The sequence below is a fragment of the Geotrypetes seraphini genome, chromosome 3 (genome assembly GCF_902459505.1).
Source record: "Geotrypetes seraphini chromosome 3, aGeoSer1.1, whole genome shotgun sequence".
In the NCBI taxonomy this organism is placed as follows: Eukaryota; Metazoa; Chordata; class Amphibia; order Gymnophiona; family Dermophiidae; genus Geotrypetes; species Geotrypetes seraphini.
The window spans coordinates 357,661,103-357,680,229 of NC_047086.1; the positions used below are offsets into that span (position 1 = coordinate 357,661,103).

Genomic DNA, 19,127 nt, shown 5'->3' on the forward strand with positions numbered 1-19,127 from the left:
CATGCCCAGACCCAGCTCACTCCTGTGTCAGGCAGCTAATCCTGTATTTTTAATGAACAGTCTCCTGTTTTAGGGCAACTGATAGTAGTATAGGCCTGAATGTTTTAGTATTCTAGCAAGTGTGAGTGCCTAGTTTATGGAATTAACCCCTTACTGCATGGTAAATGTCCCGATTACTATACAATAAGCACAAAGCCTGTTGAGGGAATTTCTAGAATGTTCCCATACAAGCACCACACAGACACTTTAAGAGGTGATAGGTGCATCCACTCTATCTGCACCAGTGACCGTACATAGTATGAGGGCAGTTCTGTAAGAGGGTGCCTATTAATATGCATCATGTACATATCTATTTAGAGCTTTTGATTAAGAAATGCTGCTTTTTTTTTAATAGATTAGTAGTGTAACCAGGTAAATATATGTTTTTAGGCGTGAACACTTATATCAGCCACAGAGTTAGTGTACATGTTTGTGTATTCTAATGTAAGTTCTGCCCAAACTCTGCACGTATGCTCATCTTCAAAATTATGTGCTATCATACTGAGGTACCATTTTAGAGTAACATGTAGCCAGAACTTTGGCATTTGTGTGCTTATGTGTACATATACACATGCATATTTATGTATTTATTTTTAGTATTTATACTCCACTTATAGCCTAAGCAGTTTACATTCAGATACTCAATTTTTTTCTTTATCTGTCCCAGTTGGCTAAAAGTCTGACTAATGTACCTAGGACAATGGAGTGTTAAGTGACTTGAGAACAAACAAAGAATTTACCCTTAATCCCACAGGAGATGCAAAATCCAACAAAAACGAAAAACTCTGTGGAGATGATGATGTTCAAGATGCAGGCTTTATTTAAAAATGTGCAATTGGATAATCCACACAAAATACAGTGGTACCTCGGAATCCGAATGCCCCAGAACTCGATCGACTTGGAATCTGAACTATTTTTGTAGTAAATTTTGTCTTGGGAATCTGAACGCCCTGCACATTGTATATGTGTGTTGTGACCAGTCAGGCTCCAAGCCTGCCTTGGTCCCTGTGGTTTCCCTAGTATCCACCGAGGGAGCCAGAGAGAAGCCCAGGTGAGAGCAGGCTCAGGTAAACAGGGCGTGTCCTCCCCCTTGAAAAGCCAGCAGTGCTCAACAAGCTGTTAGGGAGGAAGCTTAGCGCTCTCCCTGAGGAGCTGCCTGGCTCAAGCAAGGGTGATGCCTGTGTGCCCATGGAAGTGGATGAAGCTGAAGCCACAGAGTTACAAGCAACTGATGAGGAGATGCCCAAGGAGTTGCAAGCTGAACTGTCTACTAAGGATTTGTGCGAAACTCCAGACCTGATGGAAATAGGAGTGGCAACCAGCTCTAGCTGAGCAAAAGACTGAGGTTTTTTTTTTCCTACTGTTGTTGGCTGGGTTCTTTTTCTGCTCCCAGTCATATTCATGAACTTCCTGGACTGTGCACTTTACTGAAAAGCTGGAAGTGTTGTGGGGAGAAGTTTGCTTCCATCTGGGTAGGAATTTTGGAAAGCAGTTAGTGTTTTTCTAAGCAAACTTGTGACACTCCTCTTTGCCCAGCCCTGCTCCATTTTAGGCTGAAGGCTTTTTGTGCTTTTGCTAGGAATATTTGAGTGATAAAGTATATTCTCCAGAACTTGAATGTTGGTGCTCTGAACTGTGCTTACCTGAGCTCTGCTAGGATCAAACTTGGGGAAAAGAAGCTCTATTGAAAAGCAGCTCTGTGAAAGAGGGAATCACAGGGAGAACTGTTTCCATTAGGAAGTGAAAATCCTGAGTGTTGCCATAGTTTTCTCTGGCCATTTTGTTTTGTGCATTTGCAAGTTACAGAGGATATTGAGCCATTCTGAACTTTATTTTGATTAATACATTTTCTTTTGTTACCATCCTGGAACTGTGTTGGTGGTTTTTGTTTAGTTCCTTTAAATCCTGCAGGTTGACTCCTTTCCGAGTCACATGCTAGTGTAATTTTGGACTGTGGCCACTGGAGGCACTGCAGAGTCCTGGCCTAGGACTCTGGTGCTGGCTACAGTGTTTGTGCCCCAGAATCCAAACTCTGCTTTGGAATCCGAACACCCTGCACATTGTATGTGTGGGTTTGTGCCCCAGAATCTGAAGCTGCTGTGGAATATTTGTTAATATTTTACCTTAAAATCCAGTGTATTTCCTGTTAAAATTTGAGTTTGTGGGACCCAGGAATGGATTAATGCAGTTTCTATTATTTTCAATGGGAAAAACTGTCTTGGAATTCAAACGCTTTGGAACTCAAACGGGGTTCTCGAACGGATTAAGTTTGGATTCCAAGGTATCACTGTATATCTAGGACCTAAACCATTGAGAGATGTGTCCACATCTCTCAATGGTTTAGGTCCTAGATATATTTTAGGTGGATTATCCAATTGTACATTTTTAAATAAATCCTGCATCTTGAACATCACCATTTACACAGAGTTTTTCATTTTCGTTGTGTTAATTGACTTGCCCAGGGACACAAGTAGCAGCGCTGGGCTTGAACCTGCAACCTCAGGGTGCCAAGGCTGCAGCCCTAACCATTAGGCCACTCCTCCACTGGTATTCTGGTCAATTACACATGTTCTTGGCACCTTCTTACACAATTTCCCTCTAAGTGACCAAGTGTTGTTTGTTTCAAATTTTTGTATTGAAGAATGACAAACTTACAAGAAAAAAAATATTACAAAAAGAATGATGTTGAATACAAACTTTCCACTATACTATATGATCATACCATCTAAAATTAGATATCCTGTCATCCTTATTTATTGCCATATCTGCCTATACAACAGATTGAATAAAGGTGCAATAACAAAGCTATGCCTAATTTTTAAACCTAACCCTCCCTCTCTTTCCTGTGAAAAACTAAGCCAAGGTAGAACAGCCACTAATTCTATAAAACGAAAGAATATCCAAGAAGTAGAAATAATATAAATCAAAGATATCTGGCTGGCTGCAAGATGTCATGTGATTAATTTAAAAAAATCCTCATCCATAGGGAGACTTGGCTTCTGTAATTTCCTCACGTGTTAAAGACTAAAGCCATCCAAGAAATCCCAGTAACAGAAGTAACAGCAAAGTGACCCAGTACACCCAAAAAACAGACACCATCCTAGATTGATTCTCCTTCCCCAAACAAGATCAGAGAATATTAAATATTGAGCTATGATTTCTGAGAAAGAAGGCCGAATATATGACTCCCTTATTGAAAGAAAGTGATTGTTTCTCTTTTAGGATGTTCTGGCACCATTTTATTCCATTATGCAATCTATTATGCTATCTCCGAAATATGACAAAGTGTTAAGTGAAATGCATAGTCCACCCCCATTCCCAACACCATAACAAGCTATGTATGGTAATGTTTACTGTGGCCATGCTCTCTATTATTGTGAACTAAACAGCGTGTGACTTGGTACATATTAATAAAAAGGACCCTTTGTTTTATGTGACTGACATAGGGCCTGTTTTACGAAGCTGCGCTAGCGGCCCCGAAGCCCATAGAGATATAAAGGGCTTCGGGGCTGTTGCTGCACAGCAGCCACTAGCGCGGCTTCGTAAAACGGGGGGATAGTGTAAGATCCCATTTTTGAGTGTATGCATGATGGAACCTGATTTTTCATCCTAATGTGTGAGCAGGCATGCAAGGATGAAGATTCGATAAATATAAAAACAAGGCCAACTACCTGCCACAGATATTTATGTTTATTTAAGATTTGACAAACCGCTCCTGCATTTTACTGACCTAAGCCGTTTAAAATGTATCAAACTAAAATGAAATTAGGTACTAGAGAAAAACTACCCTATCTGTCCCAAAGGCTCACAATCTAGCTAAAGTACCTGATAAACCAAAAAATAGTAATAACATAAAATACATTTCCAAGATCAAAAATCAAAGAAACAGAAATAATGAAAGGAAGATAAAAAATTAAAAATAAAATAAATTTAACAAATTTAGAAATAGTGCATAGAGGGTAGCATTTATCTTGCATTATTCTTTTCAGTGCACTCACCTCCCACTGCATGCAATACTGCCTCTGGAGCACAGGTATCCCACTTCTTACATCCAGGACTGGCGAACACATAAGCAGAGGCCTGACCCTCAATCAGCTGAATGATCTGTCATTACAGAGCAAAGCTGTTTTATCAAATCATCCAAAGTGGCAGACTTTTGCAATGAATGATACAATTTTCCCATAATAAGATATTTGATAAGAGGGGATGTGGGTGGGTTTATTTTATTCATCTCATAATGTAAATAATTTATCATTATATATTGTTGTATTGTATGCAATTTTCAAAGGAAGGGGAGGGGGGTGGAATTATAATTTGAGTAATAGTTGGTATACTTATTAAGTATTATATACTTTTTCAATATTATAGTAAAGGATTATATAATGATACGTTGTATTTACAGTGATGCATAAAGGAATATCAAGTGTGTACTCAATGAAATTGTATAAATTTATGTGATACACTTGTTGTTAAATGAAAAATGAATAAAAAACTTAAAACAAAAAAAACCCCAAAGTGGCAGCAAGTTACACTTGGGCTCCGATTTTATAAAGGGCACCTGTCATGCCTAAAGTTAGGTGTGTTTTAGGCGTCCAATCTAAGTGGTTAATGAGCCAATTAAGGGTCTTAACAAGTAATATTTGGTATTTAGGCTTCCAAAGGACATAGACGCCACTTTGTAGGCACAGCCACAATTTCATGGACACCCATGTTTAAAACTCACGCCTAACTCAATAGGTGTGGGTGTGGAATGGGCGTGGTTTGGGCAATGACTCAATTTGGGCGCCCTTCGATTTATTTACATAACACTGAGCGACCTAGGGTGTCCATATCATGCCTATATTGTAGGCAAATGAAAACCAGGTCTACTTTTGAGCTTAGTTTGGGCTTCAAATAGATCCGAGTTCTATGGATGGAACTAAAGCACTCTTTGGACATTCTTAATGCAATCTGCTAAATAGGTCTCTGGGATTTATTTTTGTTTTATTAAGCTCATAATACATTTAATAAGGCACCACATAAACGGGGCACATCAAAACAGATATATTGCATGCAAAACCTTCTATTTTTGTGAACAGCAATGCTATTTGCTAAGTAGAGGAAAAATTCCATTAACTGAAGCACAGCACATGAAAAACATAGCTTTAGTTTTCTTGCTAAAAAGCTACCCTTTTTTCCTGACTAAACAGTGCTCCAATCAGCTCATTCTTGAAAGCAAAGAAAGCACATGCTAAAAATGTATAGATTGCATACATAACTTCATTTGCAAAAGTTTAAAAACAGAAAAAAACAGATACAGATGTTAGCATGGCTCCTACTTCATTGCAAATGGAAGTTTGCAGCTGCACAATGGTGACCTCATTGTGAGATCATCAAGATGCACCTGCAAGGTAGAATGGCACAATTAAAATATGTGCTGGGGAGCTGGTTGGGATTCAAACCCATGACCTCTGGAAGGTAAGCACAGGGCTTTTACTTAAGCTATAGCAGCTTCCAGGCAGGTGTCTCTGACTGCCCTGTGATATGATACCTGAGAGCACATGGGCAGTTCTGAGAAAAGCATTTCACTTTGAAATTATATTTTATTCCCAAACCCCAAAAGGGTCTCTGACTTCTAGCTGCCTCATATTCTGGGAGTTCAGAAAAGGACAGAAATCCTCAGAACAGATACCTATTCAGTACCTTATTTCCTGCACCTCCAACTCTCACCACTTTGTCAGGGTTCATGGCTGCTACGCAGTCAGTCACCAGCTTGTTGCTGTGGGATCGGGTGGTGGTGATGATGTGTTTTCCGTCAGGGACTTCTTTCAACTGAAATCCAAAGGCACCAATGCCCAGGACACCCCAGATTGTCCTTCCCAATGCCACATCATCTCCTGCCTGGATAGAATACAGCAGCCTAGAATTAGTCACAAAGTTACAGTTGTTGTCGAGTTTGACAACGCTTGTTAGTGCAGTTTGTTGCCAATTAGGTTTAAAATTGATCATTTTTATTGAAATGTTTTCTAAACCACATAAAATATTTATTGTTAAGCAGCAAATCAATAAATACATATTTCAAGATCACACATTTATGATTGGAAGGCTGAAGGAAGTTTTTTTTTAATTTATCTTAGACTAGGATTCTTATAGTAGAAATCAGAGAAGACATCAAGTGAAGACAAGATTTAGGTCAGTTAGGAGAAGCACAGAGAACAGCCTAGTGGTTAGAGCAGGAGGCTGAAACCCAGAGTTCAAATGATTGTGAAAACAGGCAATTCACTTAACCCTCTATTGTTTCAGTACAAAATGAGATTGATTGATTGATTGATTTAGATTTCTATCCCATTCTCCTGGGAGCTCAGAACGGGTTACAATTGACATTCACAATAAAATTATAGGACAAAGTTATAGGCGGTCGTAGAAAGACAGGAGGGGGAGCAAAGAGGGAGGAAGGAGAGCAGGGGTGCAGGAGTTAGGAAGGGGAACTAGGAGCAAGGAAAAGGCAGTCTGAGGGGGCTGTTCACTTGAAGAGGTGAGTATTCAGTGTTTTCCGGAAGGTCATAAGCGAGTCTTGTGATCTTATCTGGGCAGGCAATTGGTTCCAAAGACAGGGACAAAGTGGCTGTATTAGCGTCTGTGCACTGTGTCCATTTGAAGGGATCTTCTTGCAGGGATGCATAGTCATTTCTCAGCCTCAGAGCGGAGTGGGCGGGGCAGGAGTGTATTGAGATAGATTTGATGTGATGTAGGCAGGGGTGATGTGGTGGAATCTCTTGTAGGCTATCATGAGGACTTCAAAAACATAGTGTTTGTTAACTGGTAGCCACTGTTCTGCATGGAGAGCTAGGGAGATGGAGTCGTGGTAATCCAGGTCATGTAGGAGGCAGATCGCAGAGTTCTGGACATGCTGGAGGCGTTTGAGTTCTTTGGCAGTGATTCCATTGAAGATGAAGTTACAATAGTTCATTCTGGAGAGAACATAGGCGTAGAGGAGTTGGGCTAGGTCAGGTTTAGTGATATACGGTTTGATCCTTTTCAGCTGTTGGTTGGTCCCCTCCCAAGAAGTCTTATAAACAGGGCTCTCAGATCCCTAAACAATAGAGTAGTGATCCATGCTCACTTGATATGTTGCCCGAAAAAAAAACGACTTAAAACTTGGAATAGGTGCAGACCTTTGGAATTCATTATTTGGGGATCAGAATGACAATGGACTATATGAGATTAATGGCTGGTAAAAACTTGTTTCAAAAATATTTTATTATTACACTAAATGATATGGTGATTTTGTTTTTGGGTCTGTACGCTTTGAATACGTAATAATTTTATATTGCCTGTATTTTTGGATAATGTATCAATCTTTTAAAGAAGGCTTCACTTTGTTGTGCTCCACCTAGAACTTGATGGTTAAATGGATTATAAATGTCAAAAATTAAATAGTGATTTACCTTGAAATCAGATTTGGAAAAGGCAAGTGCCACAATATCAACTTAGGAGGCTTCAACTCATTTAAAATTTTCTACAGCTAAATTAATCTACAGAGCTAAGAAATATATAAGTGTTTCTCTTTAGTTAATAGAAAACCACTTGCTACTCCATTCAATATTGTTTAACTTTCAAGATCCTGAATTTAGTTTATCGGTTTTTCATTCCAGTCTTTATTGCTTTACAGATCCCTGATCCAATACACCCTGACTTGAATGTTTTGTTCTTCAGAACAATTACTTCTAAATCCTATTCACTTGTAGGTTCATTCACATTGAGATAGGATATCTTCCTTTGCTGTGGCTGCTCCTATACTTTGGAGCTCTCTTCCATTTGAAATTCAATCTGAACTTTTTTAAATAGAAAGTTTAAGGCTATGCTTAAGGCTCACTTCTTTGTTCAAGCCTTTCTCATCAGTGAATTGAGGTCTAGCAACCTTGATGCAAGCTCTGAGATACCCCTTGGACTTTTTCTGTCTACTTTGCACAACCTCCCTCCCAGATATAGCATAGAGTAATTTATATCTATCACTCCTCCTACATTATATTTATCAATGTACAGTATACTAGGCTTCCCATCTATGTTTCAATCCCTCCTTTCTAATTTTCATATTAAATTACTGTAAACCAGTTAGACTGCCACTAGAGCTTTTTGGCACTCATTTTGACGGTAGAGCCGGTATGGGCAGGAGCAAGTGGGGATTATTTCTGGTGACGGGACAAAAGTGTGCTGACAATTCAGTGCAAGACTTCAGCGCACTGCAGGAAAACCTTCTTTTAAAGGGCTCCGATGGGGGGCGTGGGGGGGAACCACCCACTCTACTTAATAGGGATTGCGCTGCTGTGTTGGGGGGGTGTAGGGGGTGTAATCTCCCACATTATACTGAAAACTTAACTTTTTCCCTAGGGAAAAAGTTAAGTTTCCAGTATAATGTGGGGTTACAACTCCCAAAGCCCCCCCAACGCCAGCGCAATCCCTAGTAAGTAAAGTGGGGGGGTTCCCTACCAACACCCCCCGTCAGAGCCCTTTAAAAGGTGGTTTTCCTGTGACGCGCTGAAGTCTTACACTGAATTGACAGCGTGCGTTCGTCTCGCGCGCTTAATAATAATAATAATAATAATTTATTTCTTATATACCGCTGTACCGTGAGGTTCTAAGCGGTTTACAGTATAAACAGAAGAAATGCAATAAGTAAGATTAATTAAGATGAAGAGAAAGTACTTAGAGTTCCCTGACTGTCCCAAAGGCTCACATTCTTGCTAAAGTACTTGAGAAAAATAAATTAGTTAGGTTATAAACATAGAGTAGAAGAAGGTAGGAAAACAGTTCATAGGAAAATTAATTTCGAATACATTAAGACTATGAACCATTATTTCTACCTTGACTAGACACTAGACCACCAATATTATGGTAGGCCTAGTGAGAATGAAGGAGAAGGAATATAGCTGTTCCAGTCGGGGGGAGGGGGGTTCAGGCCAAGCCCAGCCCTAGCAGCCAATTTTGGTTTTAGCTTTAGTCAAAACTGAGCAGCGAATTTTGGCCATAGATAAAGAATCCCAAAAATCTAGTTTCAGTCACTCTCTAAACAAAGATTGCTTTTTAAATAAAAGTTGCTTTTATCTAGGCCTACTGGTTGTTACTCTTTTCTCTGGACATGAAAAGATTATAAGCTGGATAAAATTCTAAAGCAAAAATGTCACAAGAGCTAAGAAAAACTTGGCAGGATAGACCTTCCAATGATGATAAATGTAAATGTCTTTCCATATTTCAGTTTAAGATCAGCAGAATTGGGTACTGAAAATGCTCTCTAACAGAGTCAGATATGGAAGCAGGCAAAACTTGGAACTAACAGAGTCAGATACTAAAAAGAAAACATACCTTTATGCTCAGTAATGGAATGCAAAATAATGCTTCCATTCAGACCCAAATAAATCCATTTTGTACCTGGTAATTGTAGTAGGGCTGATTGATTACTCCTGCAATAGCTTTTCCTTCGTAAGCAATTCCAATCAGAACAGTGACATGGTCCAACAGACCTGTGCACAAATACACTCAATTAGAGTCCAGTAATAAGTACATCATCTCATCACTTTCAGGATGCTAGAATCTGATCTTGTACAGCAGCCTGCACGAAGAAGCCCCAAAACATTATGCTAATGTGGATGCATTTGTGGCTATGTGTATAGCAATGAGTTTCCAAGGCAAAACAAACCAAAAGGCCTGTTTATTAAGCATATTTCCCCATAAACACAAAATAGGAGATGGCCATTAGTAAATAGAGCCCCAAATGATTCATAGCTAATGGGTTGTTGTTTTTTAAATTATGGAGTCAGTTTTCAATTGGTTTATGCTTTTAACTTTGATTATTAGGCTTCTAAATTGGCCTGTGAAAAATGTACTAGGGCCGAGTTCCTAAAATTTTCCTAAAATGTACTAGGGCCGAGTTCCTAAAATTTTCACCCAACTCCCAATTTTAGTTGCCTCAACAGTGGGTGACAAAAGTGTGCATCTAGGGTAGGGGGAAAAATTAGATCTTAATATTGATTTTCGGCTCTAGACACCTAAATTAAGCTCCTAAATCCAAGCTAATAAATGGAAGTTCTAAAATTTGAAATCATATTATTTAGGCTCTTAATATAAGACAGCTTGGTTCCTATACAGTTTTTCTAAGGGCTCTTGAATCTTACTTACTTTATTTATCAAAACATATTGTATATTCCGCATTAACCAAAAGAAATCTAAGTAGGTTACATGATAATACAGCTCTCCCTCAGTATTCGCGGTTTCCCTATTTGCGAATTCGATTATTTGTGATTTTGATGACAGCTCTGCACGGGGCAGGAGCATAGGAAGATCGCTCCTGTCCTGCATCACCACTAGACCACCAGGTAAGGTCTGGGGATGCAGGAGGGAGGCAGGGGTGAGTCAGAGCCGGCCCAAAAACTTATTTGCGGACCGGCTCTGCACCTAACCCCTACGAATACGGAGGGAGAGCTGTACACAATCAAATGTACAATAAACCATACTGGTACATATAATACAAATAATCATAAAATCAACACTCCTGTCAATAAAATAAATCATCAAACACCTCCTCAAATAAATACTTGCTTGGGATACAAAATAAAATAAAGTTAAACATAAGCATAACGGATCCCAAGCAAGTATTTATTTGAGGAGGTACTTGCTTGGGATCCGTTATGCTTATGTTTAGTACGTTAATGAGAGCTAAAAGTCAAATATCAGCTCGGAATAACAAACTTCTCTTTGTAATGAAAAGAGTTGCCATACAACTCATTTTGAAGAATTGGAAGAACTGGGATAGGTTAAATTACACTTTCTGGTGGGAATCTCTTTGTTATATTTTTAAAATGCAACGCTCTAAGTTAAACATAGAAACATAGAAGATGACGGCAGATAAGGGCCATAGCCCATCAGGTCTGCCCACTCTACTGACCCACCCCCAAGTCTACTATCCTAGGGATCCCACTCCTTGTGGCAGGTTCCCTTGGTTTAACCCTCTAAGGGATCCCACATGGGCATCCCATTTGCTCTTAAATTCTTGCACGCTGTTTGCCTCGATCACCTGCACTGGGAGCTCGTTCCAAGGATCAGCCACTCTCTCAGTGAAGAAATATTTCCTGGTGTCGCCATGAAATTTCCTGCCCCTGAGTTTGAGCGGATGCCATCTTGTGGCTGAGGGTCCTTTGAGAAAGAGATTCTCTTCTTCCATCTCGATACGGCCGGTAATATACTTAAACGTCTCGATCATGTCTCCTCTCTCCCTTCGTTCCTCGAGTGAGTACAGCTGCAAATTTTTCAGCCTTTCCTCGTACGATAGATCCTTGAGCCCCGAGACCATCCTGGTGGCCATCCGATGCACCGACTCTACTCTCAGCACATCTTTTCGGTAGTGTGGCCTCCAGAATTGCACACAGTATTCCAAATGAGGTCTCACCATAGTTCTGTATAATGGTATTATGACTTCAGGCTTCCGGCTGATGAAACTCCTGCGGATGCAACCTAACAACTGTCTTGCCTTAGATGAAGCCTTCTCCACATGATCAGCAGTTTTCATGTCTGCGCTGATGATCACTCCCAAGTCTCGTTCAGTTGAAGTTTTAGCTAAGGTCTCACCATTCAAGGTGTAAGTTCTGCACGGATTTCTGCTGCCGAGGTGCATGATCTTGCATTTCTTAGCGTTGAAGCCCAGCTGCCAGGTCGAGGACCAAAGCTCCAACAAATGTAGGTCCTGTGTCATACTTTCGGATGAACTGCCATCTCTCACTATATTGCATAGTTTGGCGTCGTCAGCAAATAGCGTTATCTTACCTTGAAGCCCCCGAGTTAGGTCCCCTATGAATATGTTGAAAAGGAGCGGGCCCAAGACTGAGCCCTGCGGTACTCCACTGGTCACCTCCGATGTTTTAGAGAGGGTACCGTTAACTACCACCCTCTGAAGTCTGCCACTCAGCCAGTCATTGACCCATGTAGTTAGTGTTTCTCCCAGCCCCATTGATTTCATCTTGCTCAACAGCCTGCGATGCGGGACACTATCGAAAGCTTTGCTGAAGTCTAGGTATACGACGTCCAAGGATTCTCCCAAGTCTAGCTGTTTTGTTACCCAGTCAAAGAAGCTGATGAGATTGGTTTGGCAGGACCTACCCTTGGTGAATCCATGTTGACTGGGATCCCGTACATTCTCCTCATCCAAGGTTGCGTCTAATTTACGTTTGATTAGTGTTTCCATGAATTTGCATACTATTGATGCGAGACTCACCGGTCTGTAGTTTGCAGCCTCTGCCCTGCAACCCTTTTTGTGCAGTGGAACGACGTTAGCTGTTTTCCAGTCTATGGGGACTCTTCCCGAACTTAGGGAGAGATTGAAGAGTCCCGATAGCGGTTCTGCCAGGACATCACGCAGCTCACTGAGCACCCTGGGGTGTAGATTGTCCGGTCCCATGGCTTTGTTCACCTTGAGTCTTGCCAGTTCGTAGTAGACGTCGCCAAGTGTGAACTCGAAATTCTGAAATGGGTCTTCCACGCTGGGCCTTGCCTGCAACTGCGGACCGTGCCCCGGTGCCTCGCAGGTGAAGACCGAGCAGAAGTATTCATTTAATAGTTCTGCTTTATCGGAATCTGATTCTGCGCAGTTCCCATCTGGTTTTCTAAGTTGTGTCTAGCATTTTGATTTTGAATAAACTTTAACAAGGGGCTCACTACAGACTAGTAGAGGTTGCTGTGGCAGAGCCCTTCAAAAGTATTTCAATGAGAAGGTACATCTTTTTTTCAATTGATTTTTGATTTGCATTGCCTGGATTCATCTGTTCCAGTTCAGAATAATCTATATGAAGTTCTAATTTTCTTAAATCCAAAGGCAAATGACACTTTATATTTTTTTTTAACTTTTTTAACTAGTATTCTATAGCCTGCATTAATTAATTGATTTTCAAAATGGTGACAAGGATTTTCTACATAAAACATAATTTTAATGAGCTTCTGTACCATCAGCTAGTCATAAACTTGTGTCAAAATTATTGATTCCATTAAAGCTCTAAATGTACCACAAATTAACCTACCAATATGATGGGTGGGTGGGTGGGAGGGGGAAAGGTTTTGCACTGGAATTTAATTCGGGGAATTTATGTAGTTTCTTGTAGGTATTTACTTTTTCTGATTATTTGGTGGGGAGTGGGGGAAAATAATTGTTCATTAATGTCTATAAGTTTAATGTGCTTTTCTTGTAATATTATGTATATTTGAATTGTTTGTTTGCACAATTGTAGTTTGGAAATTTAATAAAGATTTAAAAAAAACAACAACATTTTTTGAGTGTCTTGGAAGGCATAGGTTTTAGGTCATTGCATTTGGTTTTAGGGTTTGTTTTCTTGTAATCCACACCAAATCTTAAATGTAGATTTAAGAAAATAAGAACTCTGATTAGATTAGGCTACTAAATTTAGGCAAATTTTCAGCCGAGAACAGACTCCTAAGTAAGGTTGAAAATAGGGGACAAACTTAGGTGCCCGAGGAAGCAGTGGCATACCTAGCATATGTGATGCCCGGGGCCCATCATTTTTTTGCACACACCTCCCCCAATCTGTACAAAAAACATGATTTTTAGCAGAAAACACCTTCGCCTAGTATGGAATATGTCATCACAAACTAACCCCTCCCTCTTTTACAAAACTGTAGTGTGGATTTTAGCCACGGTGGTAACAGCTCTGATGCTCATAGAATTCTGAGCATCAGAGCTGCTACCACCACGGCTGGCGCTAAAAAAAGCTCCACAGTTTTGTAAAAGGGGGGGATAAAATAGAAATACATAGACAAAGGTTAAATTGAACCAGCAAGAAGCTGGACTCTGCATACAATGCAACACCACAGAAACAGTGACACATGTCTCCTAAAGCAATAAATAAATAGAAAATTTTTTTCTACCTTTGTCTTCTCTGGTTTCTGCTTTCCTCATCTTCTTGTTACTCTCTTCCTTCCATCCACTGTCTGCCATCTCTCTGCCCCTATATGGCATCTTCTCTCCTTCTATGCCCCTTCCAGAAACTGTATGCCTCCCCATTCCATCTCTCCTTTCACTCCCATTGGTCTGGCATCTCTCTCCTCTCCTTCCCTCTCCCACACCTCTCTTCTGCAATCCCTTTCTTCCCTCATTTTCCTTTTCAATTTATTTTCTGCATCTATCTAGATTACGTTCTTACTATCCTCTCATCAATTTCCTTTTTTACTGTCTACCTACAGCTCGCCACCTCTTTCCCTCACCCCTCCAGTATTTCCCTAACTCAATCCTTTTCTCCCATCATGTGCCCTCCTTTTATTAATCCCCTCCTTCCATCATGTGCCCTCTTTCTCTACCCCATCTATTACCTTCTCCTCTCTCTGTCCACTGTCTTCTCCCCTCTTTCTCTCCTCCCATTTCCTTCCTGCATTTGCTCCCTTATTTCTCCCATCTGAACTTCTATCCAGCATAGGCTCCCCCTCTATTCGCCACACTACCATCCAATGTCTGCCCTTTCTCTCTCCATCCACCCCTCTTCAATCAGCATCTATCCCCTTTCTTTCCCTCTAATTCAATTCCATCCAGTATCCTTCCCCCTTATGTCTCTCTCCCCTTTCCCTGTACATCAATTCCATCAGCACCACCCTTCCATTCCACCCTGCCCCCTTTCTCTCCCTGCACCACTCTTTCATTCCAGCAGCAGTCCTGCTCCTTTCTCGTGATGACTGTAGCTGCCGGCTGCTGGTCCACCCCACTCTGATGTACTAGCTCTGGAGCAAAGTCGGCAGCCGCATGCTGGAAGGTCCCGCGATAACTCCAGACTTTGCTCCGGAAGAAGTAAGTTACGTCGGAGGGGGTTGACCCGGCAGACGCAGGGAGTTGCGGCAAGGACCCGCAATGACTGCGTCTGCCGGGTCCACCCCTTCCGACATAACTTACTTCTTCCGGAGCAAAGCTGGCAGACGAGTCATCAGGGGACCTTCCTGCACCTCAGTGCAGGTGCCGACTCTCCTCTAGAGCAGTGTTTTTCAACCTTTTTACACCCGTGGACTGACAGAAATAAAAGAATTATTTTGTGGACTGGCAAACTACTAAGACTGAAATTAAAAAACCACATTTCCGCCCCGTCTCCGCAAACTTAGTTCCCGCAAACCATCTGATCCCATCCGCATAAATCTCAGTTATGATTTTATATTGAACATATTTTATTAAAGTATAAAAAGAAACAATATTCTGTACAATTGTAATTTATAAATATACAGAGCAAGGACCAACAAAACCCTGTCTCCCCTCCCCTTCACATATATCCCCTCTACTATCAAGAAAACTGAACAAGCCAAATTATTATAGAATGCTACACAGAAATATCATGCTAACAGAAAACTGCAATCACACATGACAGGAATAGTGTTAGGGGAATGCCCCCCTGGTCCGAGAGAGCTCTAAGCCAGCTGGAAGCTAAAGAAGCACTGCCTGGGCTTTACAGTCCCCAGTTATGTCTCTAGCAGGATATATATTTCAAATCTGATATATTCTAATGACAAAATAGAAATAAAATGATTTTTTCTACCTTTTGTTGTCTCTGGTTTCTGCTTTTATCTTCTTTTCACTCTTTTCCTTCCAGCGTCTGCCCTGTCTCTTCAATCTAGCATCTGCCCGTTCCATCCACTGTCTGCCCCTTTCAGAAACTGTCTGTCTCCACATGCCTTCTCTCCTCTTGACCCCCCCCCCCACCCCTTCCTTTGGTCTGGCATCTATCATCTTCCCTCATGGTCTGGCATATTTCTCCTTTCATCTCTCTTTCCCTTCCCCCTGTGGTTTTTAGCATCTCTCTCTTCTCATTTCCTCCGCTCAAATCTGATATCTCTGTCTCCTTCCCCGTTCTCTGGCATCTCTCTCTCCTCTCTCTCTTCCCATTCCTTCTCTGGTCTTCCTTCTTTATTTTCTGCGACCGTCTAAATTAAATTCGTTCTTACTATGCAGTCCTCAAATTCCCTCTTTTCACTATGTCTACCCACAGCATGCCACCCCTTTCCTTCACTCCTCCACTATCTCACTAACTCTATCTTCTTCTCCCATCCAGCATATGTCCTTTTTCTTTATCCCTCCTTCCATCCAGTATGTGTTCTCTTTCTCCACTTCCATTCAGCATTTGCTCTCCCTTCTCCCCACTTTCATCATCTGCCCTCTTCTCTCTCCCCACTTCCATCATCTGCCCCTTCTACCTACATCCATCATCTGCCCCTTCTCTCTCTTTCCCCCCACTTCCATCATCTGCCCTCTTCTCTCTCCCCCTTCTCTCCACTTCCATCATCTGCCCTCTTCTCTCTCCCCACTTCCATCTGCACCTTCTTTCTCTTCCCCCCCCCACTTCCATCATCTGCCCTCTTCTCTCTCCCCCTTCTCTCCACTTCCATCATCTGCCCCTTCTCCCCACTTCCATCACTTGCTCCTTCTTTCTCTTCCCCCCCCACTTCCATCATCTGCCCTCTTCTTTCTTTCCCCCCCACTTCCATCATCTGCACTCTTCTCTAACCCCACTTCCATCATCTGTCCCCTTCTCTCAATCTCTCCATCCACCACAGGCCCATCTTTCTCCCACCATGATGGCACTCAGCAGAACTGCCTGGGCAGAAACAGGAAGCTGAGTCAGGGGAAGCTTTTGACTGAGCACCTGTTGCCGATCTGAAGTTTTGTTGATGCCGGGAGGAGGCTGAACTTGAGTGCTGTCGTGGGGAGGGGGGCGCTGAGTGCCGTCGCGGAGGGGGGGCGCCGATGCCGCTGAGTGCCGTCGCCATTGCAGCCCAGGAATTTTCCGGACCTGGCCGGCTGTGCACCCCCCTTAAGACTGCACCCGGGACAGACCTCCCCCCCCTGGTACGCCACTGCGAGGAAGTTATTTTAGACAAATCTCCACATGTAACTGGTGGAACTTATATATGAAGATTGCATACATGGAAAAAGGCCAATTCACAGTTTATACATGGAGATCCACACCATGCAGAGATTGCAAGGGGACGTAGCTTGAGAAAGCCAAAAATTCCCCATTATACAGCAGGAATAGAAGAAGTATATGGGGGAAACACAAGATTAGTTCTTACCTCAATAATCTTCTTTCTGGTAGATATGTCTAGGAGTACTGACTACAGGTAATATCCCTTTTCTCACGAGTTGTGTTGCAAAAGGATAAATTTACATTTTTCAACTCTGCTTCCTTCTCTAATGATTATAGTGCCCCCTTTAGTTTTTCCTTCTGCAAGTAAGTTGAGAAGGTGTGGTCTCACTACTTAATTGGATGCTCTTATACACAGAGGGAAGAATTCTTTAAAGGCACTCAAAATTTGGTAAGAAACCCAAACAAGTTTTGGGGAAAATATTTTATATCCACCTGGTGCAATAAACCCCTTTGAGTCAAACCATACAGTGTATATCAGACAAATTAAATTGTACAAACACTTAAATTCATTTTCATCTGTGCTCAGAGCTTTGTGATTAATGAGACCATTGAGAGACAGCATACAGCCCACTATTGAACTGCTCCTTTCCCAATCATCGAACAGTTTTGCTAGTTGATACTTAGTTGCTGTAAAATAGTGCTTATTCTAAACGTGCATTTTAAACGTCATGAACTTAGCTTGTGAATCAAAGGTTTAAAAGGATTTTTTTAAAGAGTTGGAACTTTTGAAGCTGAGACAACGTGAGCAGAGCCCATACAAGACCATAAGGGGACACTCGATGAAGTTACAGGGAAATACTTTTAAAACCAATAGGAGGAAATATTTTTTCACTCAAGAGAATAGTTAAGCTCTGGAACGTGTTGCCAGAGGATGTGGTAAGAGCAGATAGCTTAACTGGTTTTAAGAAAGGTTTGGACAAGTTCCTGGAGGAAAAGTCCATAGTCTGTTATTGAGAAAGACATGGGGGAAGCCACTGCTTGCCCTGGATCGGTATCATGGGATGTTGCTATTCTTTGGTGTTCCGGAATCTTGCTTACTCTGAGATAATGGAATGTTGCTACTCCTTGGGTTTTGGCCAGAAACTAGTGACCTGGATTGGCCACTGTGAAAATGGACTACTGGGCTTGATGGACCATTGGTCTGACTCAGTAAGGCTATTCTTACGTTATGTTCTCTGAAGCAGCCATTGGCTAAATGCGTCAGGACCCATGAAAGGAAGACTTAGACCTTTGATTCACAAGCTAAGTTCACGACATTTAAAAAGCACATTTAGAATAAGCACTATTTAACAGCAACGAAGTATCAACTAGCAAAACTGTTCGATGATTTGGGAAAGGAGACGTTCAATAGTGGGCTGTATGCTGTCTCTCAACGGTCTCGTTAATCCCAAAGCTCTGAGCACAGATGAAAATGGATTTAAGTGTTTGTACAATTTAATTTGTCTGTTGTTGTTGTACACTGTATGGATTGACTCAAAATTTGGTGCCAGTAAAACATCAGCACCAATTCCCATGCTTAACCTTGAGTGCCACACTTATACCTGTTGAAACCCGGTTTAAATGCTGGAGCCCAACTTAGGCGCGCCGAGATACTATTCATTAAGTACACGCATAACTTTTCAGAATATCCTGGACACAACCATGACCTTTTGGGAGTTATGTGGCATGCCTTATAGCCAAATGTGTGCAAAAATCCTAATTTGGTGCTATTTTAACATCAATAATTGAGTGTTAGTGCCCAATTATTGCAGTTAATTGGATCATTAACCAATTAAGCAGCGCACATATTTCAGGATTGCACCAAAAGTTTGGCGCACAAATCTGGGTGACCTTTATGGAAGCCGAGGGATGGGGTAATGAGATTAGAATACTAGAACTGAAATGCGTAAAATATCAAAATTGTGCCCAAGCATTTTTCTGTAACTACATTCCTCCTTTACTTTGTGAGTTTTACAGGTGGGCGTACACATGGACAGAGTGTGAGCAGAGTATAGGTGAGACTCATACTTCCACGCTTAACATACCAAATACTATGGAGGCAAGTTCTCAACGTGGGTTACTGTTAAGTTGGGCTATTTTACCACATTGGGTTATTTACCATAGCTTCTCATTACATTAAATGGATTCCTGGGCTAAAATAAACCAACTTGTGGT

At 41.4% G+C, this 19,127-nt stretch overlaps 1 protein-coding gene across 3 annotated transcripts in view; it reads right to left on the bottom strand.

Annotated features, from left to right (window-relative positions):
- The window catches only part of BPNT1 (3'(2'), 5'-bisphosphate nucleotidase 1), a 51,755-nt gene that overhangs the window by 4,248 nt on the left and 28,380 nt on the right, over window positions 1-19,127 (bottom strand). For all 3 annotated transcript variants that reach the window (XM_033936097.1, XM_033936096.1, XM_033936095.1), the window contains exons 6-8: window positions 9,448-9,539; window positions 5,722-5,919; window positions 4,038-4,143 (exon numbers count right to left, since the gene is read on the bottom strand). In XM_033936097.1, the coding sequence (XP_033791988.1) occupies window positions 4,038-4,143; window positions 5,722-5,919; window positions 9,448-9,539 (396 nt within the window). The remainder of the gene's footprint in view (window positions 1-4,037; window positions 4,144-5,721; window positions 5,920-9,447; window positions 9,540-19,127) is intronic.